General features: G+C 41.5%; 1 protein-coding gene across 3 annotated transcripts; it reads right to left on the bottom strand.

Moving 5' to 3' along the window:
• Window positions 1–325: 325 nt before the first annotated feature.
• On the bottom strand, window positions 326–23072 carry stox1 (storkhead box 1). 3 transcript variants are annotated; one of them, XM_039621343.1, is made up of 4 exons: window positions 23033–23072; window positions 5560–5712; window positions 1368–4002; window positions 326–816 (listed from the first exon to the last, which is right to left on the bottom strand). In XM_039621343.1, exons 2-4 carry the CDS (start codon window positions 5690–5692, stop codon window positions 663–665), a joined length of 2922 nt encoding a protein of 973 aa, XP_039477277.1. In that variant the 5' UTR covers window positions 5693–5712; window positions 23033–23072; the 3' UTR covers window positions 326–662. The 3 variants fall into 3 exon arrangements, with proteins under 3 accessions (XP_039477277.1, XP_039477275.1, XP_039477276.1); XM_039621341.1 differs by lacking the exon at window positions 23033–23072 and adding an exon at window positions 22329–22914; XM_039621342.1 differs by lacking the exons at window positions 5560–5712; window positions 23033–23072 and adding an exon at window positions 22329–22915.
• Between the last annotated feature and the right edge of the window lie 3322 nt (window positions 23073–26394).

Raw genomic sequence — 26394 nt, 5'->3', positions numbered from 1 at the left:
ACATGCATGCGGTCGGTCTCTCCAGCTTCCTCCCACATTTGAGAGACAAGCATGTTAGGCTAATTAGTTGTTAATTGGCTGTATGTGTGAATGTGAGTGTGAATGCTTGTCTCTCCTTTTGTGTTAGCCCTGCCACAGACTGGCAACCAGCCCAGTTTCACCCAACTCCAGCTGCCCCACAATCCTAAATTGGAAAGGTAGAAGAAAATGAATGAATGGATGGACGAACTGGGGCCTGTTACACTGATAGTATACTGTAAAATAATTCTTGCAGGCACTCATATTGTTAAAACGTTCATATGGAGACATCCATTTCAAGACAGTGTGGGTTTATATATACAGCTTTATTTGTAGTAATTTCTACATGATAAGAAAGAAAAAGGTCAACACTAGAGCTGTAGAGAAGGAAGACTGTACACTAAATAACACACGGTGCTGCTGACACACCATGCACCATGGCATTTCACTTTAAAATTATTTACAAAAACACAAAATATATACTGTACATCTGTACACATGCCTCTTTAGCAATGGCTATCATTATGTGAAGATATGCATAAAATTGTGATATCGGTTATATTTCTAACAGTCATATATAACAGAGAGGTTCAAGGCCTCTTCCAGGTGAGACCCATGAAGGTCCAATGCGAAGCTCCGGCGTGCTATACGTTCATGACAGGAGTCAGCTGCAGCAGTGAGCTCTGTGGTCGAATGGCACTGCTCTTCGAATGCAGTTTCTCCAGGTTCTGCAAAAAGCCTCTTCTCTTGAGACCTTCAAGAATGACAGTGTTGCTAGAGGCCAAGCTGACCCGGGTCCTGTGGAGGCAAAATGCACCACTTCAGTAACGTATGTGACGTGGTCGCGCACTCCCTGCTTCTACCTACACACCAGGGTGCACGGCGAGTTCAATGGTGAAAAAAAAAAGAAGAACTCCTTTCTTCCTCTTTGATTATAACATGAGTGTTTAAGTACTGCACAGCAATTATACATAATTATCATAAATGACTCCCTTCTGTTCAAATACTGGATGCTATAAGTGGCCACAAGGTGTTTGTTCAGCTTTATTGCAATTTACTCTATAAGAAAAAAAAACAACTTGCGAGCATGGCCAACCGCAGACACGTAACCCAGAGGTTAACTAACCTCAGTATGGTGTTTATTCTGCCCAAAACCCCTCCAGAAATATGTGGAGGATGCAGTCTTGTGTGGGCTCACAGTAGGAAAGACATGAGTCAGAGGTGTGAAAAGTAGTAAAAACTCTGACCACAAGAGATCGTGCATCTGGGTTGGGATCAGTGGATTTGTTAAGATTCAGTATCACCTCATTATCTTATTTATAAAAAACTATTTAAAGAGAAACACTCACCTAGGAGAATCTATACCGCTGTCTCCTGTGATGCTCTGATTCTCTCCCGTTTCCACAGCTTCCCTAACATCTGCCCCTCTAGCTCCATCGGGCATGCTCAGAGCAGCCCTGTGGGCCTGAGGTACATGCTTCTCTTCCTCCTCCTTCTTCTCCACCTCAGCTGCCCAGTGTGCAGACTCACCGTCACCTTCATCAGCCGACTTCCTCACAGTCTCTGTGTCCGATTCGATCTCGCTAGTCTGGCAGTAGTCAAAGATGCTACTGTCTCCAACTTCACATGCTTCTGAACAGTCCAAATCGAGGTCATCTTTGTGCCGTCTTTCTCCCTGGATCGCTGCATCCCGTTTTGGGCTGGATTCGCTTTCGGTTCTTGGTGATCTGATCTTCTGGTGTTGACGATGGAGTCTCCAGCTGGTGTCTTCAGGTCTGGACGGGCTGAGGGAATCTTCCCTCTGGATTGCTGGAGGAATTCGATCTGCTGACTCCTGCATTAAGGTGATTTCTGGCTGGTGAAAGTTGGATTTAAAATGGCGACTGTGTGGTCCCTGATACTTCAGATTAGACTCGCGGTTTTGGTAAACCAGCTGGTGACCCTGATAGTCCGCACCAACTGTTGTGTACTTATTTGCATCTTCTATAACCTCATCGTCATTCAGGCACAATGAACTGCAGGCATCATCATCCTCCTGATCAGCTGCTCTCTGATAGAGTCTGCAGTCGTCCTCAATAAAGCCATCAGTGTCTGTTACCAAAGGAGTGCTGTTAGATGTCAGTTCCAGCCTTTCTCCCAGGCTCATGGCTCTTTGCTCTCTGTTATTGATAGTGACAGGTCTTATCTCCTGTGGGTTCTGGGTCTCTGTAGTTTCAGAGACCTCATTAGGCCTCTGTGCGTTGTCTTTTTGTGGGTTGGAGAGTCTGAGGGAATGTTTCCGCTGTAAAGAGGGCTTGGGCCAGGGCAGATTTGAATCATATACATTGTTTATTATGGCAAGCTCATGGGGATGAGTGGAGAGAGAGGCATTAGCACTGGAATACTGCTGGATGTTAGGAAGACTTCCAACTATATTTTGGCTGCGATCTGGCACACTGTCATATTCTGGGGCATCCTGAAAATGTTTGCTCTCTCTGTCCTCTCTCTGTCTGACCTTGTCATCTATGCGAAGCGTACTGCTCTGTGGGTAGACTGAGCTGTAGTTTGGTGGCAGCTCTCTGCTGGGCTTCGTGTCCGATTGGAAAAGAAGATCAGCAGTAAATTCCCTCTCAGGGCTGCAGTTGTATTGTTCTTCAGATGTAGTGAATTTCACTTCATTCTCTCCATCTGCTGCCATCAGTCTGGCCCGGTGTGGGTCCCAAGATTTGGAGCGATGACTCGTTCGGTCCTTCCTCCCCGATCCCGAAGTCTTGTGCTCTTTCACCTCTCGTCTTCTGTGCTCTCTGGCAGCGGGAATTCTGTTCTCCGCTTCTTTGAGCGGATGTGTCTGGAAAGGGTTTTCAATGCGTTTCTTATAAAGAGACTTTCCCTCAGCAGTTCCACATTCTTCCACTTGAACTGGTTCATCAACAGCGATTTCCACTCTGAGCCGCGTAGGGATCAAATCCTCCCCCTCTGGATAATTGTCCGCACATATGGAAGCTTTGTTCTTAACCTTGTCCTTCTCCTTTTCCCTGTGCTTCTCTTTGGACGAGTGGCTCCTCCTCTTGCTGCGAGAGGCCTTCTGAGCAGATCTTTTGCCTGCTCCTGCCTTGGATGAGTGATGATGCCTCAGTTTTGAAGATGCCAATATCTCAGTAGACATTCCCTTGTCAACTCCCTTATCATCTTTATCAACACCCTTGTCCAGCACTTTTTCCATCCCTCTCTCCCTTCTCTCCTCCAGCTTCTTCATGAGGACCGTGTGGCGTGTCAGATTGTCCACAGTTAGCTCAGGGTTGATGCGTTTGATGATTGCATGCTCCAGATCACGGGGTAAGTTGTTCAGGTCATCCTCGTCTCTTACTGGCCACTCTTCTGGAGGGAACTGGCCTGAAAAAGATGCATACTCCTTCTTCGGTTTCTCCTTTTTTCCTCCATTCCTCCGGAACAAACTGAGCCCAAACCTCCTCCCCGGTTTATCTTTTTCTTTGCGGCTGGTGGCGTTAGTAGTGGCTGTAGTCTTGCTGATCTCACTTGCCTGACAATCTGCTGCAGTGGAGGTGGACTGATGTTGCACGGTGGGTTTGTGATCTAAAGGTCGCGGCCACTTTAAGCTTTTCCCTGTGCATTCGCTTATGGACACGGACATGGAATGCTGATCTGGGACGGTGGAGGGAGGCACAGTTGCTGGAGCATTCATGGCATTAGTGGAAATTTGGAGGGGGCTAAAACAGCTGCAGGACTTGCAGTGGGCGACTGGGGGCGTTTGTGTGCTCTCGACGCAGACGTCGTTACTTAGTAGGTAAGTAACGGGAGGAGGTAAAGGAGCGTCATCTGCCGAAGAAGAAGTCCACCAGTTCTTCTCTCTGACCATGTTGTTGGTGATGAAATAAGTCTGTGGAGTGACGATGAAGTAGCCCTCACCTGTGTGGTAAATCTTGCGTTCCTTGATCAGATTCCCTAAAGCGTTATAGAGGATGTCCTGAGTGGGGATGGTTATCCCTGAGACACAAAAAAGGGAATGCGATTAAGGCCAAAAGAAATGAAATGCTTATAATTCCAAATCTCTAATGCATAACTGAAAACTATGAAGCTACAGCCAGCAGCCATTTAGCCTAGCCTAGAACAGATGCTGAAAACAGGCCTATGGCTTTCTTTGTTCTGCCCAACAAGTACCTTGTAGTGCATACCCACAGATCTGTGCACAAATTGTGCATGTGAACGTTTCACCCATAAATCAGTGGTTTATTATTATTTTTTAATTCACACAATACATTTAGTAGTGCCACTGACCCTGCGTACAAACAAAGGAAGGCCTCGCTGTCCAAAAACACCATAAAATGCTCGATAAAATGAAAAAATTAACTGCTTGTAAAGAAAAGAAAATACTGCTCCCATATTAGTATATGAGATTTATGAAACATGCGCACTGGCCTATTTCGCTCTTGCCATGTTATCTATGTTAGTAAAACAGAATCATGCTGAACCAACAGGTTTATGAATCTACACAAAATCTGCTGCATTTCTATATACCTCCATGTGAAAGTGGTGACGGTGTTGCTGCAGCTTTCCTAAGCCAGAAAAGCCACAGAAACAATTGTGTTTCCACCAGAGTGACAATGGTGAAAAAAATAATAAGAAAAAATAAATAAAGTAATGCTCCAGCTGAAGTAACAGAGGTTCTTAATATAATTTTCCCTTAGACACTCACTGTGGCTTAAGGACTGGCACTTACTGCCTTTCTACTCAGCTGAGTACTTTAAATATTTCTGCCACATATCTCGTTGACATGATCACACTCTGATGGATGAATCAGGGGAAACTCAGGGTTCAGGGTTCACCAAGGATGCTTCAGCATAATAACCGGAGGACTCAGGGATTGATCAAGCAACCTTTTGATTGGTAGACTACTCGTTCAAACCACCTTAGCTAAAGCAGCCCAGTTTGGACATCGAAGATGATGAAAAAAAGACTAACACTGCAAGTGATTTGTCAGTCGTAAAAAAATTAAGACTAAGCGATGACATCTAGTAATGATATAATCCCTTTTAATGAAATATAAGATCATTTAAATATGAGATAAGATAATACTGAAATATGATTAAATTAAAAGGTAAAGCCTAGATTTTTGCATTTACTTATTCATTTATTTATTTTTGTTTTCTTGAAATAGTTTTTTTTTTTTAATTCTATTTTTTATTAATTGTGATTTGTTACACAGTGTTTTTGGAAAACTGCAAATAATGACCAAAAGGCAACTTTATTATTATTATTATTAGTAGTAGTAGTAGTAGTATTGATATTCAGTTTAAAGCTGTGTTTTAACATTTTCTAAGCATTTTCTAAAGTCTTCATTATTTCTACACACGGTCAGAGGCACTTCAAATTTTTTCATAGAGTACAAACAAACTCCGCTACAAAAATACTGATAAATCACTCATTTGTGCATGAAATTTTTGTACGCACAGATTTGTGTGTGCACTGTTAGACAACGAGGTCCAATGTTCTTGCCTATCTATTCATTTCTCAAGTAAGCTGTGGCAGTATTTCATGGATTACCTGGATGAGCTTTGCTCATGTAGTTGACAAGTGAGTCCTGACTGACGGTGATCTGGGAAGAGTTCATGTCTGAGATGACTGAGCATAACACCTCAGCCAGGGGAATGAACTGGGACTGAGGAACAGGCGACATCTGCACTGGGGACAGGTCACCTGAAAACCACACACACACACACACACACACACACACACACACACACACATAAGCAGATTACTGGGTGGAACAGGTGGGCCTGCTGCAGGAGATATAAACACACCTGGGACAGAGGGTCTCTCTCTGACTTGCGCTGCCAGTGAAAACAACTCAAAGTCCTGAAGTTGACATTCCTGTCCCAACCACCTCCTAAATCATGACCAAGGTGGTCTATTTATGTGAGTTATATGAACCATGCCTGACTGCTTTTGGAATTCCATTGGTACTGGGACCGACCACAGAATTCCATTACTCCCACAGAAATGACCACAGCTCTGCCTGCTGGGCAGATCAGATATCCTGCCCCCATATCATAGAGACCTACACATCTAGGAGCTGCCCCTAGACAAACATGTTACTAAACCTGAGAGACTCTAAGAAAAAGGGTCTTGGAAACATTTGTCTCTGCAAAAATAGTATGAAATTAATTCTGTAAATGTGCACTTCATATCACAATCCCAGCAATCTGCACAACTTCACAGATCTTTCTTTATCGTGCAAACAAAGTGTGGGAGCCTATTAAAAAGCCACAAAGCTTTCAATCATAAAACCTGAAGCTAACCAGGCATTTTAGGAAACTTTAGACCAACATGAACTTTCACACATGGAGAAGCAGGGATTAGAGGGTTGGGATCATATTGAGGGGACTCTTTAACACCATATTTATAAGAGTGGACTGAATGAAGGGGAAATGAATGGAGACTGGTTACCTCACTGGTTACATGAAATGTTCTCATTTGGTTAATGTGTTACTATGTTCAGAGACAAGAGGCAGTTACTAGTACCAGTGTCATAACACGCAATCTTCTTTTTCCTACAAAGTGAGGTAACATCATAGTGACAGACATTTGCAGCTCGATCTGGGTTCCAGAGAGGAAAGCAGCAAGATTTCCAGAAGATTTCTCCAAAGAGGGTGCAAAGGCCAGCCAAAACCAGAAGACATAGCATAATACCAGCAATGTTTACTTTTAGAGGGTGCTGAGTATTAATTACAGAGTAGAGTTCAGATATATATGTTAGGTTAACAGTAGTGGTGGGTGGATTTGATGTGGTAATGATTAAGAAGAGAATGTGGGTTTTGCTGCTGTGGATAACTTATGTCTTGCAAACTAACATAAAAGGGGTAAAAGAAATGCTTGCAATATGATCTACAATGTTGACATGCTAACAACAATGTTATCCCAACATAAAGCTTACAATCAGCCAGCCGACCAAGGGTCTCAAACCCACTGCTGATGAATGATTAGACTTCCAAAGTCACGGAGAGAACCTTACCCATCGGAGTGGAAAATTGGTTTTAGTTAATCATCTACACCACACCAGTGAAAGGTGCGCAAAAAATGATAAACAGGAAAAAAGAAAATGCAATCCATCAAAAATGCTACTTGAAAACTTGAGTGTAAAGTTATCACACGCACACAACTAATTAAATTCAGCTACGTGACCGCTTGGAACTTTTGGAGACTGCTTGTGTTGACAACAGTGTTTTGTGTATAAATGTCACACTTGTATGACTGTGAGTGATTTCCCCATCAGCCCTGGGGCATTCATTCAAAAGCACTGCCAAGCTCACCACTTGATGTAAGCTAAACATTTACAACCCTCACACTTGAACCACTTATGTCTGAGGCAGGGAAAATATACAGCTAATCAAATATCTGCTATAGTAAAGAATGAGAACACGCATACGTATCACACACACGATGACAGATGCAGGCAAATTTACAAAAAAACTATTGTTTGAAGAGGGACGTGTCATTAGTCAAAATCACTTATTTTTCAGCTCGGCGCTTGCATTACGACCACAGAATGTTTTGACAGATTTTATATGGGAAAAAATGACTTAATCAGTGTGTGTAATCTACCACATGGACATAAATGTAATCCAGTGTTAAAATATGTGATATGAAATTGCATATTGGTACAATTAAAACATTTTGGCTTCTCTGCATATATAAACAGATGAAAACTAAGGTTAAGATCAGGTTAAGACTTAAACTTTTTACAAAAAGGGAAAGAAAAGTTGGAAAAAGACCCCACATAACAGCTTTTAGCTACACAAATGAATAATAAGTAGCCTAAATACACTGTTAACACTAAAAACTGTGCTGCTTGAAATATTCTCATCACTACAAATGGTCCTGCATTTCAGTTAATTTAAAAAAAATTGAAGGAATATGTGAACCTAAAAAAGTAAGAGAACAATTATCAGCACATGGGGTTCACTTAATGCTCGTGAGGTTCACAGGCAGGGGTCTTTCTTTGCAAAACTGATCCTATGAGGGATTGTAAAAGAAAAAAAAAAAGCTGCCTTTCCCCCAGCCGAGACAAGACATTAAGCTGTCTAAACCTCAGAGCGGATATCTCAACAGCGGTCTCCCTGGCAGTGAATTAGTGCTGCTGACTTAGCTTCTCATTGTTGTTAACTTCCTATAGGAATGTCTGGCAGGCTGTCCGCATAGAAACCACTTACAAACACTGTCAACAGTGAAAATGTCAGCAAGGTTATGACAGAGTTAGAGGAGTGGGAGGCAAATAATTAACATCCTAATCACAGGGAATCAACAAACTAATCTTCTCTTCGCACAGATGTAATATCAGTGGATTGATTGTTATCCTCTGGGATCGTGTCCTGGCTCAAAGCACGATATCCTGTAGGTTCCGTGTTATTAGGATTTGTTCTTCTAAAAGGGTTAAATGCAAAAATATATTAAGCCAATAGGTTTCTTACATGCAATGGATTGCAACTGCCTTGAACTGTTGGTGCAAGACATGACAAAAAACACCTGTAGGAGTTCAGATGTGGGAAATATTGCTGTAATGGAAGGATGGGGCTGGCTGAGGATCTTTATTGAGTCTAACATTAGCAGGCGTGACTGTCGGAGAGGTTCACCGTTGTAACCGCCTTCTCTCCAGGGGGAACGGATCTCTGTGTTGCTGTAATCCAAGACCAGGCCACCGACATTAAACCCTTTGTCATACACAGCATGAATACCCGGCTGGGCACCATGGCAACCGAACCCTGTGTCATAAGGGCGAGACAGGGAAAATAGCAGCTTGAGAACCAAAACGGGGACGAGCATTGTGTTAATGCGAGTTACCAGAAGGAGTAGCAGTTTGATATAATCTCGTCAAAGGGTTATCTGCACTCAGCTTGTCATCATCTGACCTAATTCTTTTTCTGTGAAAAAGAAAGTTTTCACACAACTGCAGAGAGTCCTGTGAAAAACACCCTCACTGTTTTTATAGACATTAAGAGAGTAAGTAGCAGCCAGGTGCTACTAATCAAATGCACTTGATTTATGGATGGAGCACCTATACGAATGCTCTCAAAGTTTGCTAATCTGCAGCATTCAGGTGTGCGTTAACACAACGGCACAATCTTCCCAAGAGTGGATGTTCCAAAAAAATTCACACCAAGGTCAGTGCTATTAGAAAAAGGCTGAACACATGTGGCTTATTTGTGAAATTTGCCAGGAGAAAGCCTCTTCTTTCTAAAAAATTACATGGCAGCATGGCTTAGGCTTGTAAAGTTGCATCTGAACAAACCACAAGACTTTAGACAGACATTTAAACAGATTAGACCAAAGTGGAGGTGTTTGGCCATAATGAACTGGACCACATCTGGTGAAAATCCAAACACAGCATATCAACACAAACACGTAATACCAGTTGTCATGTGCGGAGGTGGCGTTGTGATTATTTGGGTTTGTTTTGCAGCCACAGGACCTGAGAATCTGGTGTAACATAAACTCCTGTGGATGTCAAAGTAATGTCTGACAGCTAAAGCTGACCTGGCTGAAACTGGGCAGCAGTTGAGCTGTTGATTGTTTAGTAGGACAATGATCCCAAGCACATCAGGAAATCAACAACAACAACAAAACAAAGAATCACAATGGTCCAGTCAAACTCCAGTTAAACTCCAGAGCTCAACTTGATTGACACCTTAAGAGAGCTTTGCATAAACAAATGCCTGCAAACCTCAATGAAAGAAGAGTTTGCTAAAATTCCTCCATAAAAATGTGAGACTGATAAAGTTGTACAGAAAAAAATATGTATTTATAAGACTGTTTGGAGTCCTGAGAAAACACTTTTTCACATGATTGTTCATGCAGATATACAATCTATAAGCAATGGGTTTTTGGTACTGGAAACTTTCTGATTTCCATTTGAAGTCCGGCCACAACCAAGAAAACAACTGATAACAAAGGAAGGTAGGCATCTGCTGAAATGCATCACCTCGCAGTTTCTTTAATTTATCTGCATTATCTGCTGAAATGGAAATCTTGGACCACTTACTACACTGGCAGCACAGAAAGTCCAGAGAGGTCTGCTGGGTTAACCCGCAAAAGAGTCAGCAGACTAGTCAATGGATTTCCAGATTGCATATGGCAAAAGTTGGACCTACTGCACTTGGTGCTTGACTCATACTAAAGGCTTACAGGTCATGATACCGGAGTCTCTGTAATACTTACTTCTTGCATTTTTATTGAAATGAGCTATGATACACAGTCATATATAAATATGCAGAAAGAAAAACAGTTTAAGTAATGTTATAGTTATCCCTTCCATCTTGTTCCTACAGGAATAGGAGCAGGAGTTTCTTTATCAGGGGTGCAATGCTTAAATCACATGCTGGTTTGTATTAAAATAACTTGAAATTAAAAGATCATTGTGATTTTATATAACTAGCCTGATTTTTGCTTCATGAACAGCATTAACCGCAACATTAAAATAAAGCAACGAAGTCCACACTATGATTTCTGCCCCTTGCAGACCTAAAAAACATTCTTCCAGTGTCATAAGTTTTCCATGTGAGAATAAACTGCTGCCTGGGGAACAAAATGAAAAATATCTAAAGCCGACTGTTCATATTGCAGCAATGACTGGCAGAGACCTTCTCTCCTCAATCCCCACTGAGATACTTTTGGCTGCTGACACTGATCAATACCACATGTATTCACATGGCTCACATGTTGTTAGCAGACCTTAGAGCCTCTTGAGTCTCATTTCATACGTGATTGCATTACCTTAAGTCTCTTGGAGTAAAATACTGCACCACACCGTAAAGTACATGCTGCAGACCTGCCATAAATTGCACCACTGTCAAACTATCTCTAAATTATCTTTACTGAATGCAGAGAAGGCAAAAATCTTCTGTTTATGGACTTCTCAATCAGTGGACGTGCCATAAAGTTATAGCAATATTCAAAGACTAGAAGCACCTAACTTTATGAAACTCACTAATATGATTAAACATGTTGGTTTCTGCACAATGTAGAAAGATATCATCACAAATATGCTCAGACAATAGAGCCCACACATTTTCAGACACACAGTAGAGCAAAAAGTAAAACGATTAATTAAAAAAAAGTCTCACAACAGCTTGTATATCATTTAACATTTCAACCGTTTAGCTGACATTTTAATATTTAATGATATTTTGCCAAGAAGTGAAACTCTAGCAAAGTCTTCCGTTCCTGATCATCACCAGCCCTCGATAACAAAAAACATGTGATGTACTGGCTTTAAGTTATGCCTTGGAACAGTACAATAAGATTCCTGTAAATATAAACAGACTGCGCATTAATGTGAAATATTGGTTATTATCCTGTATGCCCATTAGTCACACTGTTGTAGTGATGGAAATGTTTATTGGACTACCAATAAATATATGAAATATCTTAATAATATTTGTATGGATTGCCATGACATTTGAGGCTAGAAGTGCATGAGAATTTTTCTCTAGTGTCATCATTTAGCAAATGTCTGGAGCTTTTACTAAAATGTCTGAATAACAACCGGATGGTTTGTTACACAATGTCACAGCAACAATTTTTCTTCCAACACTAAAACTTCAGCGTGTCCAGGTCTTTATTGGCCCAAATACCTGAAAACTAACCGCAGTCCAATCAGCCTCAGGTATTTTTATGTTTTCTGCTAATGTGTAGTTGTTAGCGTGTAAGTCAAACTAGCTAACAGCTAGCTAACTAGCTAACATTAACACGTTAGCTTTGTTTTCTACTGTACTACTTCTACTGATAACATTTAGCTCTGCCTCACAGAGCTTGCCCATAGGCTATTTTTTAACCTCAAACAAAACTTCAAGGGCTAGAAAAATAAAGACAACCTGGAATTCACTAAAACTGTAAACCCTTGAATGGCCACTTAAAGCTGTATTCAGAGCCTAGCACGTTAAAATGCTCAGTTATTTTCACTGAAATTAAATGTGTTTACAGCCTTGTAAAAGAAATATATTTGACCTTTAATTGAAACAATAAAATTCGTCTGAATTTCATTGCCACTTAAATAGTAAATAAACTGTCATCTGTTTCTGCGCAATGCTATCATATGCCATACAGTTATAGCTTGCTAATTCAATTTTCTGTTACAAGTAGTTGTGGCATCTATTTAACAAACACAAACAGCTGGCCAGTACATCGCAATCAATTTGAGTTAGTGCAGATGAGTGCTACTCATCTGTGAAGCATCTCTTTCCATTAGAGGACTGGACTTAACTGGCTGTACTCTGGTTATATTTCTACGTGAAAGCAAGGTTACTGAGCACGTTTGTGGAGGAATTTGTGAATTTCTCCATCAGAGGTTCTGGTTGGACTTGGATTGTATGCAATTAATGTGAATTTCTTTGAATGTAGATGGCAACAGGTTTGGAACAGAAGACAAGAGATTTGTGATTTTAGCGATTTATCAAAGTCAGTCACTCTTTCATGACAAACAGAGCATATGTAATTACCAAGTTGACTCAACTGCAAACTGATAACAGACCAACTCAGTCATATCGCTATCACAAAGTCACTTTGAAGATGGCAACTGAGTACGAGAGGTCACACACCTGATCCCTATCCTCTGTGGATGCAACCATTTCGAAGGCAACAAGACTGCAATTGTGTGCACTGAACTTGCAATTATTTTGGTTGCACCGCAACTACTGTTTTCCTATAACCAGGCTCGAAAGCATTAGCTCTTAACTAAGCACTCCAACCTCTTAAATACATATGGTAACTTTTGGCTGAAAAATCAAGATTTCAAAAGCCAAAAATGGCAAATTGACCAATTTTCAAATTTTCTTCACACCAATGAGTTACATAACAGTTACTACATGAATCTTTTATATACAGCCTTTAATGATCCTATAGTTTGGATCATTAAAGGCTGCTCAGTGTGCACCAGTCCCTTGCTTCCTGAATGTTTTCTGTCCTTGAGCCAAGAAGCACCTGATTCAGAGCTGTGTTGTACTCAGTCTACTATTGACCTTTCATCTTTGCGCTGCTGCAGGTAAAATTTAACTAAAATTTTAGGTTTGATTTAGACAATCCCTCATTCAGTAACCCTCTAGGAACACATACCACTCAAAGACGCCCACCCGCTTATCTCATCCTGCTATCGTCTAATCTTGTAGGCTCCAGGAGGCAAACAGGATAATCTTCTCTCTCCCTCATTAAAGACACACAGCATGGCATTCAGCGAGATCTCAAGGCCTGCCCAAACAGACTAAAGTCATTCCTTATCTCTCCCTCACTAAGTCAGTTTAACTATGTGCTACAGTAAATCTGCTAACCGTACATGCAAGATTCAGTCAACCTTGGTGACACAATGTCAAACATTTTGTCAGATTTCTAATTTATGTGCTAAATTCCCACCCGTCCCAAGACCGCTACCCTTTGTCCTTGGTATTTTGGACAAGCAGGGCTCCGTGACACCGCCCTTGCCTTCCTTTTTATATATGTGTGTGCTGCACTTTTTAAAAGTGCTTTATGAGTTTGTGTCTTTAACTCACATAAGAACACAGACGTGGGCGTTGCAGTTAAATGGCCCAATAAACTGAGTGAAAAGATCCCTTCAGAAAGCAATCACAGAGCAAATATCCCAGCAATGAAACCTCTCCCAGTGTGGCGACACTGCTCTTTCACCCCAAAAGCCCAGCATTAAGCAAAATCGTCAATGAAATAAATATCTATTATAGAATTTGCTGTAAAATTACCATCCATGAGCTTCCTGTGTCTAACACATCAATAACCAATAAGCTATAAATGCTGAGCCACTGAGCATTTTACAGCTTTATTGATTGATTCCTGCCAATAAAACCTGCATCTGACCTATTCATGGTTCAGCATCAGAGAGTGCAGTGCAAGAGAGGAATCAAGGTGGGAGAAAAAGGGTGAAATCTGGACTGTGTTTGCTTGTTTTTTGGGGTTTTTTGGTAGATTAAAATGGCAATTTAGCCCCTTCATCGGCATACAAGCACTGCAACATCTTAAAATAAACAGCTGAATAAAAGCTGATAAAAGTCAAAACGACTCGACTAAAGAAAATTCATGAGCTAAAACCATGAGCAACGAAGAAAAACCCAGGCTGGGTTTGTGTTGTCCCACATCACCATAGAAACCTTTACTGTGGCAGCGACCTGCCACATCCAATACGAAAACAAAGAAAAAGAAGAAACAGCAGCAAAAGTGTCGTTTCTGTAACAGCCACAGCCTCGAGACAAAGTTTGCCAAAGCGGGCCTTTGATATTTAATGTATGTTGGCAAGTAAGCACAAACAGCCTGTGACTAAGCTTCTCAAACTGTCATTCACCGAGCTCAAAAGATCTACAGTGGTTTATAGTGGGTCACCGCAAATCTTGCTTGCAAATCCCCGCAGCTGTAATGGCATAAAATAACGCTTTTACCGTCTGATTCACAAGAAGAACAATTGGAAAAGCAATCCCGCTCATAAAAGTGACCTGGCACTAAGCTAGTGAGTAGGAACCCCATCATCACGTTCTGGTGAAATAGGAAACACACCTGACCAGGTGTTTAACAGCAGACCTCAGATAAACAGGGCTGTATTTTATACCAAAAACATCTTAAGTGTAGCATGATTTCAATTTATGCCAATGCCATCAGACAGAGTTAAAGCACAGCTTTACCGACAATTTATTTTCTCAATCTTTCACTTCATACCTCTTCAGACTAAGTGGACCACACCGCGACGTTTCTGGTTCTCATCTGCTTTGATGAACTTGAACATTACCTCAGAGTCTGCCGGATCCATTTCTGTGCCACAGTACCTTTCCTTTGTTCTTTAATGTATAAAAACTAGTACTCCGCAGTGTCTCTGGCCAAATTGGTCCCAATCCCCTGAGAAACTATTCATCTCGGCTTTGTTCCAGCCCACATCTGAAGTGTTCAAGGCAAAACTATTATATTTCCTCTTTACAGAAAATGCACAGTTAAAGATGCATACCAGAGATTATTGTTGCACTTTCAGGGGGACTTTTTTCCATTTCAAAAGAAGGGTTACAATTATTTACACATAAGCTAACATACTCACTGGTGCAAATGACACCACCAGAGTTGAAGCACTAGAGCAGAGCCATTTTACTTAAAAAGAAAAATACCTATACTGTGTCTTGTTGCAGATTTTATTGGGTGAATGCTGTGGGCATTCAACCTATTGAGTTCCTGTTTCTTTATTCTTTGCCGCTTAACTATGCCCACAGTTTTGGTGCTATTTTCACCATTCAAATTTTAAACTGTTCTGCTAATTCTGCTTATGCCAGCTATTTTAAAATATTACGCTTTTTAACATTTCAACGGGTCATATCTCCTAAACCGTGGACTCCAGACACATGAGCCTTGTGCCAATATATCTTCAGACACTCCTGACGCTCATGGTGAAAGAATTTTTCACTTTACCGTTTTCCCATGAATTACGTTTGTTTCAGAAAAGGAAGTCTGTCCTACTCTCAGATTTCAAACTCTGGACGCCGTTTTTTCTCTCGTCATGTCTCTCTCTGGGATGACTGCCGGTTTGCCTCACTGAGATGAGCAAGCGCCCTGAGAGCGAGCAGCGCAGGTTCAAATCCTACCTGTGGGTCTTGCTGCATGTCTTCCCCGCTCGCGCTGGCACTGCTTTCTTGACACTCTTCAGTGTACCCTTTCAAATAAAGCCATCTTTAGCAAACAGTTTTCTTTTTTTTCAGCAGATAATTACGCTTTTTCAGCTGTTTTCGGCACACGATTTCCGCTACATGGCATTCACCCAGCATTTTTGCAGTTAATGCAACTTTTTCTAGTTTCTTATTTAAGATCAATTTTATGGCATGAAAGCCTTAAAGGCTTTAATTTCTTTATATTAAAAGATTAGCATCAAGTACCCAACTGACTCTGTTGGTGCTCCTGATATTCAGTATGAACCTGTCAAGTCTGATAGTTAGGTTACCTATAAGGACTAGCACAAAACCATACTACTTAAAACAATCATTGGGTCTGAAAAGCTTCTGCTGTTAAAGCAAATGTAAAACACTTGACTGAATATGCCTTTGTGCAAAAAGGAAGAAAAAAAATATTGTATCGCTTTGTAATTTAATTCTGAGACTGATAAAAAAAGATAAATATATGCATATATTTCAATGAAAGAGCTGATTTCTTCAAGATAAGACAAAAAGTCACGGTTTAGCCAGATGTTTGGCTGAACCACCTGATTAGCTTGCCCTCAAAGTAAATGCACTCAGTGAGGAATGCATAAGGATACGTTTAAATAATACCTCATGTTTAACCCTAAAGTAGTAAGAGGCAGTTCAATTCCGAAAATTTTATAACATTATTTAACATTTTTTGTTCAGCATTCGAGGGCATGCACCCAGAAAGGAAATCCTATCCTCTTCGTGTATCAGTCTGGCTTCGGATCAAGACAAACATAGCACTATCTCAGCCACTACCTTATGTTGGACCTCTGCTGGAAAAAATCAAAGACACTGCTGTGATGTTTCCGGATACTTAACTAGCAACTGATTCAGTCACTGATTCACAGATGTTTTCAAGACTTTCAGACTCTGATCCAGCTGTGTGGGAATGGTTTCGCAACTAGTTTGCATGCAACTATCACTGTGGAAAGAAGTGTCCCATATGAGGTCTTTGTGTGTTTAACAAAAGGTGTACCCCAAGGTTCTTTCTTAGGATTCCTCTATATTCAGCATTCACGCTTAATAGCCCATTTTAAAGACCTGTACAGTATATTGCTATGCATTTTTCTGACACTTTGCCAAGCTTGGAGCTCAGAGAAAGACAGGAGGCCCTAAATCTCCAGCTTGTCTTCCTGAAAGATCTGGGTATTTTCATTCCTACTCCATACATGTGACATTTCCCCACTGACACCCCACCACAAAAACATATATACCCAGCATCGAGGAGTATTTTCAGCAGATCCAAGCATTAATCATGGGTGATAGTAGTCATTGGTTGCAGATGAAACCCATTTCCTCTCGTTTAAACTGAGCTGAAGGTGCAGCAGATTCCTGTGTTTATTATCCCAGTGTTTGGAGCACAGCTCCCATCCGCTATCCACCATGTGATCCATCACTCCACAATGCCCTTAAAATCATCAGCTCTGTCATAGTTTCTTGGAAGTATCTTTCACTCTTGAAATTCAATAACACAGCACCTTGCTATTACTGAACCAATGTTAGCATACCTTTGCATTTATTACTGCTACATGAAGCAAAGAAAACATCCTGTCAGGAAACTGAACATTAATAGTGATGCAGAGTTTAATGCAATGTAGTCTGACCCATTTGTCTGACCGGAGACTGAATAAAGATAACTCCACCAAGGGAAACCTAAGCTGTCACTGACAGGGTGCATAAGCTCAGGGATGAAGAGGAAACTCCTTAACTGTTATTGTTGGCATTGGTCCACTCAGCCGCTGCGGGTGAGCCCAGTGTTTGGGTCGATGCAGAGGCCGACATGCCTGATTCGCACCGGGGTTAGCTTCCTGCTTAATGGGAAAGGATGTGGCAAACAAATGATGTGGCAGGAGTGCATGCACATGCAGAGTCCTTCATAAACACACACGGAGGGTCACATCTGAGAATACAGGTCAAGGTTTCTGAATTATTTGCTAAGCTATTTTTGCAACCACAGGAACTAGAAAAAAAACACTGTAGATGACTGCAGAAAAAAATCTTGCCAAAAGCAAAATACAATAAAAGTGATTGTAAAAGGCTCCTTTCAAGTTACAATTTAATTAATTTTCCTTTAAACTGGTTATTTATAAATATGAATGAGACAAGAAAGGCACGTCAAGTGTGCAAATACTACCAAAACCTTTGCCCTATTTTGCAATTTTAGGGAAAAAGATTCAGTTTAATACTAGAATTTCATGGAATTTTCCTTTCTTAATACTCCAATTCGGCACTTGTTACAAATCCTGCAAACTGCATCTGCAACATGCCTCGTCTCTCATCTTGGCAGTGCAATGACATATTTTCTGACCTACCAAACCAACATTTATGGAAGATGTTAAAACATTCACACGGCTGATTGGTATACAATTAGTTTTAAATTCATACCTTAGGACCTCTTTGAAAGCACGGCCACTGTCATAAAACAGAGTTTGAAAAACGAAGATAAATGTGATTATTCGTTATAAGCTGATCAAATTTCAATAGGTGGTCAAAAGAAAGTTTGCTCTAGCTACACTAATGGTTAACTTGTGGCAATGATTGACACTGTTACAGGAAGGGATAAAAAACTAAATAGCTGGATAGAAGTAATAATGATCACCTGACACTGAAATAGCAAGCTTAAAGTAATCGTTTTAATTAAAAAAAAGAAAAACTTAAATAAGAGGTTGAAATTGTTATCTAAAAGTAGACAGTTAAACTGCAAAATATAGTGAATGAATAGCAATAATGTTACCAGTAATATTGATCAATGCAGCCCTGACATGTCCATTCACAAGTGCACATTTGTAACCCGGTGGGTAAAATACTGAGACGTAAGCAGAAACGCAGTGAGCAAAAAACACCTGGATACTGTTTAAATGTATGTTTCTTTCTATAAAACCCTCTGAAGCTAAATAACCCCGAGGTACCTTGTTAGCAAGAAGGCTGTAACCTTTGACCTGTGCTGCTTAGTTAGGACAGGGTGGGCCATTTAGGGGCGGGCAAGGCGGTGTCATGGTTAATAAGCTAACATCTGGAAGAGTTATGACTATTAGTGGAGCGCTTTGAGACTCTGACAAAATACCCCCATGAAAGGAGAAACCCCTGGTGTGAAAATACAACACTTTCAAGTGAAAAGTAAAGGGCAGAAATGAGGCTTGCTGAGCTGCGAGCTCAGGAAATGATCTCAAGAGTAAATGAAGCATTTCAGGAATGCATCACCACCTCATGGTATGGCAAGTTAAATGAAACATACCATTTAAAAAAAGAAACTTGGCTTAAAAAGAGCAGCTTAGTCATACCTTACAGTGCTCAAAAAATGACACAGATGTGCTGAAAAGTAGTGATTTCACTGACAAAGGTGAGAAGACTTGTTTACGCCTGCGTTCAAAGGAAAGAAGGTTTGCAGAGACTGACAGTAGAAAGGATACAGAACACCTCATTACACCGGTGGCTTACTCCATATAAATGTTTAAGCCTGTGTCTCCATGCTCATCCTGCTGTGGGGACAATAGTGACACGCTAAATAATGCAGAACCAGCTAAAAGTCATTACTGAGCCTCTGGTTTCAAAGGGACAGCTGGAGTGGTTTACCACTGAGAATTAAAGCCTTTGGGGAAATTTGTAGTTCTTTGTTTTGTTTTTTATGTTTTTTTTATTTAAACAAAGCCAACAAAATGTTTGGAGCATTTTAATGAGCAATAAGAAGCTACAATTGGATTCAATTTAGAGTTGTACTTTTTGGGGGAGTAAAAAAAAAAAACTTTTTTTACCTTCTTACTGAGAATTTCATGACACTGACTTCCTTTTAATTACGGAGAAAGAGTAGGGAGGAGCAAGCCTGCTCATCCTGAAGTTTGAAAAGCTTCTTAAAAGTACCCACAAAATTTCCCAAACTGATATGCTTGTTTGTTTCATCTGGACAGTTTAGGGCTTTAAGTCTTTATGCAAGTCTAGATAAACCACTCCAGCTCCACAGTTAAAGTACATGAAGCCACTATAGAGCTAATTATCTAACGCTTCGCTCAAGCATGTTTAACCCACAACAGACATTTTCCGTTAAGGCAACTCACTGATTGCAAATAAACCATCCCTTTAACAAAAAACAAGCTGTTAAGGTGGTGTAAAATATCTCCAGATCCCACAGTCTTGTTTTTTTCCCTCTTGATTACAACTCCATTATGATGTAGTTCCAGTTCACCCTTTACTGGAATAATCTTTAAAAACTACAGCTGTGACAAGACTGTGGTGCTTTATCCAGCTCCACATATTAAGCATCACTGCAGGTATTTCAAGAGATGTTATCCACACAAACTGTGGTAAATATGGCACATGTCATAAATGGGTGATAATTTGAGGTACTGTAACTGCACTGCATTTCCAGTAAACTAAATCCTCACACTAGTCACAAGTGAGATGGTTTTACAGTGCTATTATCCTGCAGAAGGACACTGGATGAAGAATGAGAGACATAAGTTAGTCTAAGCAGAGGTCTTCAGTTCCATTGGGCCCGTTGCCCACGTTAATAACACTTCATACCAACTTCTCACACTGATTGTTTACTTCAGTCTAACCTCACCATAATCCCCGTCCTCCACCAAGCCTCCCCACCTCCAGCACACCGCATTTCCAGTGCGTCTTCCTTTAGAAGAAGCCTGGGAGTGGGTGAGTGGGTGATGGGACCACAAGCCAATCTCTCTGCACTGAGACTATCAGCACAGATAACCAGACAGGACCATCTATGTCACCTGTGTCTCTCTTTCTTTGTCTCTTTTTAGACAATCTTAACTAACTTTGCCTACATCTGGTTAGCTTCAGCTGAGCATCTCTTAAATTAGGCGTTCCTTACACAAAAAAAACTTCCACACTGCAGTAAAGTCTGAACCTTCCTCTGACCTGAGAAAGGAAATAGGGCTATTTGAAATTCACTGTAGCCCATAACTCATAACATTTTGTGTTTTCGAGCTGACATATTTATATCAGGACAATGTCAAGGCCTTAAGTCCATGCCTGATATCAATCTAGGAGTCTGACTTCCACAGTCCCACACTGGCCATGAAACGGAGGGACATTAATCCTGGGTAACAGAAAAGCGGCTGCGGTCGGCAGGCAGTCGCTCAGTGATTCACTGCTGACCAGCTCTCAGCGAGAAGACTGTAAACCAGGCTCTGACAACCTGCCAGAGCTTATTTCCATACAAATTGCTGCGGCGCGAGGAGAAGGATTTGTTAAGGATGAGAAGGAGGTGGTATTTCCACACGCAGACGTGTTTGCTTCTGCTGTGGAGAACACATTTGAACGTGAGCTCACGCATGAACGTGCACACTTTTCGGGCCGTGCATAACAATAGGTGCACCATCACCTTTGGCCCATGTGGTGTTTGTCTGCTGAGTCGGGCCAGTCAGGGCCAGGAGGGGTTGCTCAGTGGGATGGCATGTCAGCCTCCACCCTCTCCCTCTCTCAGTCAGTCCACGCCCTCCCGGGGTCTCCCTCTGTGTGGTCTCTTTCTCCCCTTCACATTCCTTCATTTGCTTGTCTGTGCACTGCTCAGTCTCGCAGAGCTGACACACTGACACAAAGTCAGCAGGTAAGACAGCAGAAGGCACACATCCAGACAAAAGGCACTACTCTGAAGACAGACGGGAAACGTCAGTACTGCAAGCAGCCGGGAAGCTGTTGGAAGGCAGCTGCAGCACTGGGACACTGCCCGAACAGCCAAGATTTGGAAAAACACCTTCTACACCCTTTGGAGATTTTAACTTTAATGTTATAATTGTGTAATTTTAAAAGTGGACAAGTATTAGTCCCCATGCATTTATTTGCAAAAACCTACAGATTAAAATAAGGAGGGGGGAAAAAAGAATGTGTCTGTTAAGAATAAGGTCATTAGCTCTAAAATTCACACAAGATTGTCGTTTTCTCCAGGGGTCAGTGCTGTCAGACATTTACAGCCTGTGAGATCATGCTATAGGAGGCTGCATAAAGGTTTCTGCCCCATTTCCATTGTTTCTGTAGGAGCAATTACAGGGAGGTTTGTTAACAGGCTGGGTAAACATATGACTGTGTCAGTAAGAGAGGAAGGACTGATTTGGCATGCAGTTCTCCCAAACACACCAGACATTTGAGGGGTTTGATGGGTTTGTTGGGTGGGGGTCTAGTTAGAAACATAGTCTTCCAAGCAAACTGAACAGATGTGGCTTCAGCAGTTATGAAAGTGATGAAGCAGGCAACATGTGGCCTCTTTAGAGATTCTACCTGCTAAAACAGGTTGTTTTAAAAAGGTCAGCTTTACAATAATAAACCTAAAATAATGTAATCTTCACTTTTACTGCTACAACTTCTACATCTTGTGGAGTTCCACTGTGCCAGCTCTGTGTCAGTCACACTTTACAGCTTTCACACATTGGTCTCAGAGTGGTAAACGTGTTGTTGGTGGTGTGATTACAATAAAGAGCCCCTTCAAAGAAAAAACACCTTGTGCCATTACATGAATAGTAGCTGTTCACTGCGCTGAATGAGTCCTATCACCTTATTTGCATTGCAAACGGGACAGTGGCGCATACACACGTTCTGCTGCTTCTACTTTAATACTTTCAAGTGTGTTTGGTGGACATTTCGCTCACATACCGACAGCTTTAATGATAAATCCCTTCGGTGACCTCAAAGCCCTGCGCATCCACGCTTCCCTCAGCACCTCCAAGTTGCTGGCGTTGCCTTGAATGAAAAGCACCAGGTTTTCCATCCATCCCTGAAAGTACACCTCAGCTATAGCCTTGACCAGTCTCTTATTCCAGAAACTACGCGAGTTTTGCGCTTTAAAGTCCTCGAAAATCTCCTGACCGCTCGCACCGGTGCCGCCGAGTTTCCCTCCGCCGGCGCGCACACTCTCCTCGTCCGGGCCGAAAACTACAGCCAGCGAAGCTGCTGAGAGCTGGACGAGTCGCTGCTGGTGAGACATTTCGAAGCCTTTTTATGGGCTCCGGAGACTCTCGAAACCAAAACGCACGCGTTAAAAGGAAGTTCTCTCATCCAAAACTCCAAAGAAACACCGATTTTTGCCTCGCATTCCTCCGGTTGCGCGTCTGAATCCTGCAATGTCTAAACCGGAGGCGCAGAGGACGTCCGACTGGTTTCTGTCGGCTTCCAGGGAAACGAGTGACGGTGGCAGGAGGAGGAGGACTCACCAGCCTGCCTCCGCCGCCGCTGCTGGGACCCACAGGTGGACCTCCCACCGACTGTTCACAGGTGTGTGCGTGTTTTGCTTGCCAAACAGAGTTTACCAAAATAGTACGTCAGAGTGCTCCCAAGATTTATGCAGGAGGAAGATTTACCTACAGTCCTACGACGAGAGGGAAGCTCAGAGTCTCAGAGGCACCCCTGCAAAAACCCTGCGTGGGCTATTTTACATTGTACCTTTGCGGGTTTTTCTGTCCTCACCTTTCCATTTGACTTTCTGTTTTTTCATTGTTAAATTTGGTGATTCTTAAACAACCAAGATTTTTTTTAATTTCATCTTTAACACAAGCACAAAGCCTCCCCGGAAAGCCTGAGTCGTCTCCTGCTCACAAACTTGCAAACAATTTGAACGCGTTTTGATAAATCCCGTGTGATTTGTTACTTATTGATATTAGATTACTTCAATTTCATCCTCGCTACAAGTTGATGAAACAGATAGCTCTGACGCTGATACCAAAGCACACTGGCAGACAATCTGTGGCTCTCACTGAAAGCGGAGTTTCACAACAATGACTCCGATTAGTGCGTGAGCCTCCGCTGCAGGGTACATTTGCCACTGAAATGAGAACCATACCCTCCTGTGCTCTAAAAAAAAAGGACCCCATTAGGCCCAACTTTTACTGAAGCTCTAAGACAGAGAGCCACCTCATATATCACGGTCTCAAAAGGCTTGTAGTTTAGTTTTCAGGAGCATTCAGGCCCCTGAAAGGCCGGGGGCCACTCTGCCTCCGTGTGGTATTAGAGCTCATGCAGGAACAGGATATTACACTTCCTCTGTACATGAAAAGAATACATCACCTCAGCCAGCACAGGATGAATTATATGCAGTCTGACTCGGTGAAACCGAGTTGAGTGAAGTCGGAGGCTAGAAGAGCAAACCAGCAAAGATTATGTGTGGGATTAAAGATTTATGCTGTTCAGTAAGAAGCTAATAGAGCAGATGGAAATCAAGCTTAATAATCGTTTGAACATTTGCAGTTTGGATCAGATTCTGCTGTCATTACATGCAGCAAAGGTCTGCTCAAACACACTGTCGCCTCACAGCTGGAAGGTTCATGGTTTAAATCCCCTGGTCGGCTGTGTGGAGTTTGCATGTGTTCCCTGTGCTTGCACTGGTTTCCTCCAGCTTCCTCCCACAGTCCAAACACATAGGTGTATGTGGCTTGTTGTTTAAAGCACTTTGACAGGTTAGTATGACTAGAATGGCACCATGTAAACTAGTCCATTTCCAACTTTTAAATTCTAGAAGAAATCCTTAATATACAAAATGTGTGAGGCTGATTTTTGTAGGAAAATATGGAAAACATGTCCATTTAATGCCATTAAAATTTAAAATCTTTGGTTTAGATATTCCACTCAATAGACTGTATATAAAAAATAGTCGTAGCCACCTTCACCTTGCCCATTTTGAAAGCTTGAATTTCTGATTTTAGCCCTCACCATCTGAGGTTTTCTGAGCCACGTGTGACTGCGTTTAGACAAAAAGATGCAGTGCCAAAGAATTAACTAACATTAGTTTGGTTAGTAAGATGCATCCCACAGGTACAGATGTCTGCTAAGCACAACCACACAAAGATAGCTGAGCATTCAATGACTCAAATTAGCTGAGATGATGCCTAAAGGTCAGTTACAGGCCTGAGTTTTAAAGCAGCAGTATAACATTAAGCCTTTATGCAATTTGGAAGGCTGTCAACCTCTTTATTTCAGACAAACATGAAAGTCTGTGAGGATTGAGTGATGGTGAAAACCCCAGAAGTAACTTTAACACTATTTTAAGGCTATGTAAAGGAACTAGACTCCCACCACATACTTAGTCTGGTTAGATTAGAGCATATATTGCACTTCTGGAAGAGGGAAAAAGTAATTTTGCTGTTTAATAAAGCAGCTGATTGAAGGTGTGATCAGGGATTTTGAAAACTAGTATTCTTTGGTAATGTGTAAAAAAAACACTCCAAGAAATCCTCATCATCTAATTTCTGTACAGAATAACTTATAAAGTTTGCAGCAGAAGGCTGCTGCTCCCTGAGTCTGGTTCTGGCAGAGGTTTCTTCCTGTTAAAAGGGAGTTTTTCCTTCCCACTGTCACCAAGCGCTTGCTCACAGAGGCTCATCTGATTGCTTGGGGGGTTTTTCTGTTATTTTTTGGTCTTTACATTAGAATATAAAGTGCTTAGAGGTGATGCTTTATAAAGCAAATTGAACTGAATAAAAAGGTTTAACATGGCAGGAAGCAAGCTTGGTATTCAGCATTTTGTGTGTGTTTTTTAGTCTTTGTGTTGAGCAGTCAGCTGGTGGCTGAAGATAGGGATTATCAAACTTCTCATCTAACTGTTAAGAAGTCTAAACTGAATTTGTGAATAACTGTAACTCAAGAAATGCTGCTTCCTCCTTTAACTGATCCTTTTTTTTCTACAGCTTTTGCACACTTCTTATAATTTGTGCATTTCTTTTACTAAAAATACTCTGAAAATCCCTGCCTTACAACACAATGCTTTTGTCACGTCCTGGAAGTCTGCAGAAATGCTATCATTGTTTGATAACATTAACTTCCTGCAGATAAAAACTTTGGCCCATACTTTGTTTAATCTGTGCACTGACAATAAGAAGCGACCCGCTGTCCGGACCTACATTCAAAATCTCTTTCTTCTGAATGTTTAGTCTGCTGGCAGGACTGATTATTGTGAAGCAAAGTGGCCATAATAACGTGAAATTCTGCACTCCAGCCTCTTGATTTTTAATTAGCATACATATGTCTCCCTCCTGCTGTGCACTGAAGCAATTTTAAAGTAGTATCAGGTGTCTCTGAGGGGCCAGCGACCTTGACGTGATCACAGTGTATATTTTTGAATATGATAATTTCAGCGGACCACAATCCTGAACCCAAAGTTTGTGTGTGTACATACAAACTAAAACATCTGGTCCCGCTAAAGGAGTTTGGCTCTCAATCCATTTTCTGAGTAAAACAGCCCCAGAATGCTTTCTCTGAACGCCTGTGCCAGGAATAAATATGACCCAAAACATCAGCGGAGCTCCTGCACATGTGCCAATACGCATATACCATCTGCATCATGAGAGACTTCGGTTCCATAAGGCATCCATGTGTTTTAGAGGGTGTGTCCTCTCTTTGTTAGGTTAGGATGACAGTGAGGCATTTGGTCATTACAGCCAAAACAGAAAGGGTCAGTTCTGCATCACGTGCTGGAGGTCAAAGTTCATTCGAGGGTCAGGTGGAGACCATTTGCTTAGTGACCTGTGTGGCACTTTCGAGATCAGGCAAACAAGATAGACTGTGTTAAATTGAAAGTTGCTGGTAAATCCCAGCCAACCTCCTCAGAGCTCATGCTCAGACATGAGAGCAGCATCAGTCTGCTTATAAAATTCCTGCATGAAAGCAAAACGCATTTTCCAAATTGTCAAACTGCTCTTCAAAGAGCATCAAGGTGAAACTCGGCCGAGGA

This window comes from Oreochromis aureus, linkage group 13, assembly GCF_013358895.1.
Source record: "Oreochromis aureus strain Israel breed Guangdong linkage group 13, ZZ_aureus, whole genome shotgun sequence".
NCBI lineage: Eukaryota > Metazoa > Chordata > Actinopteri > Cichliformes > Cichlidae > Oreochromis > Oreochromis aureus.
Note: the sequence above shows the minus strand (reverse complement) of the source record. Positions and strands in the feature narration are given on the sequence as shown.

Excerpts from the sequence above, each read along its gene's own strand:
- stox1 (XM_039621341.1), bottom strand. The coding sequence starts at position 22,659 with ATGTCTCACCAGCAGCGACTCGTCCAGCTCTCAGCAGCTTCGCTGGCT. Across the intron at positions 5,713-22,328 it reads ATTTATCATTAAAGCTGTCG|GTGACCTGTCCCCAGTGCAG; the intron begins GTATGTGAGCGA and ends TGTGGTTTTCAG. Across the intron at positions 817-1,367 it reads AGCGGTATAGATTCTCCTAG|GACCCGGGTCAGCTTGGCCT; the intron begins GTGAGTGTTTCT and ends TTGCCTCCACAG.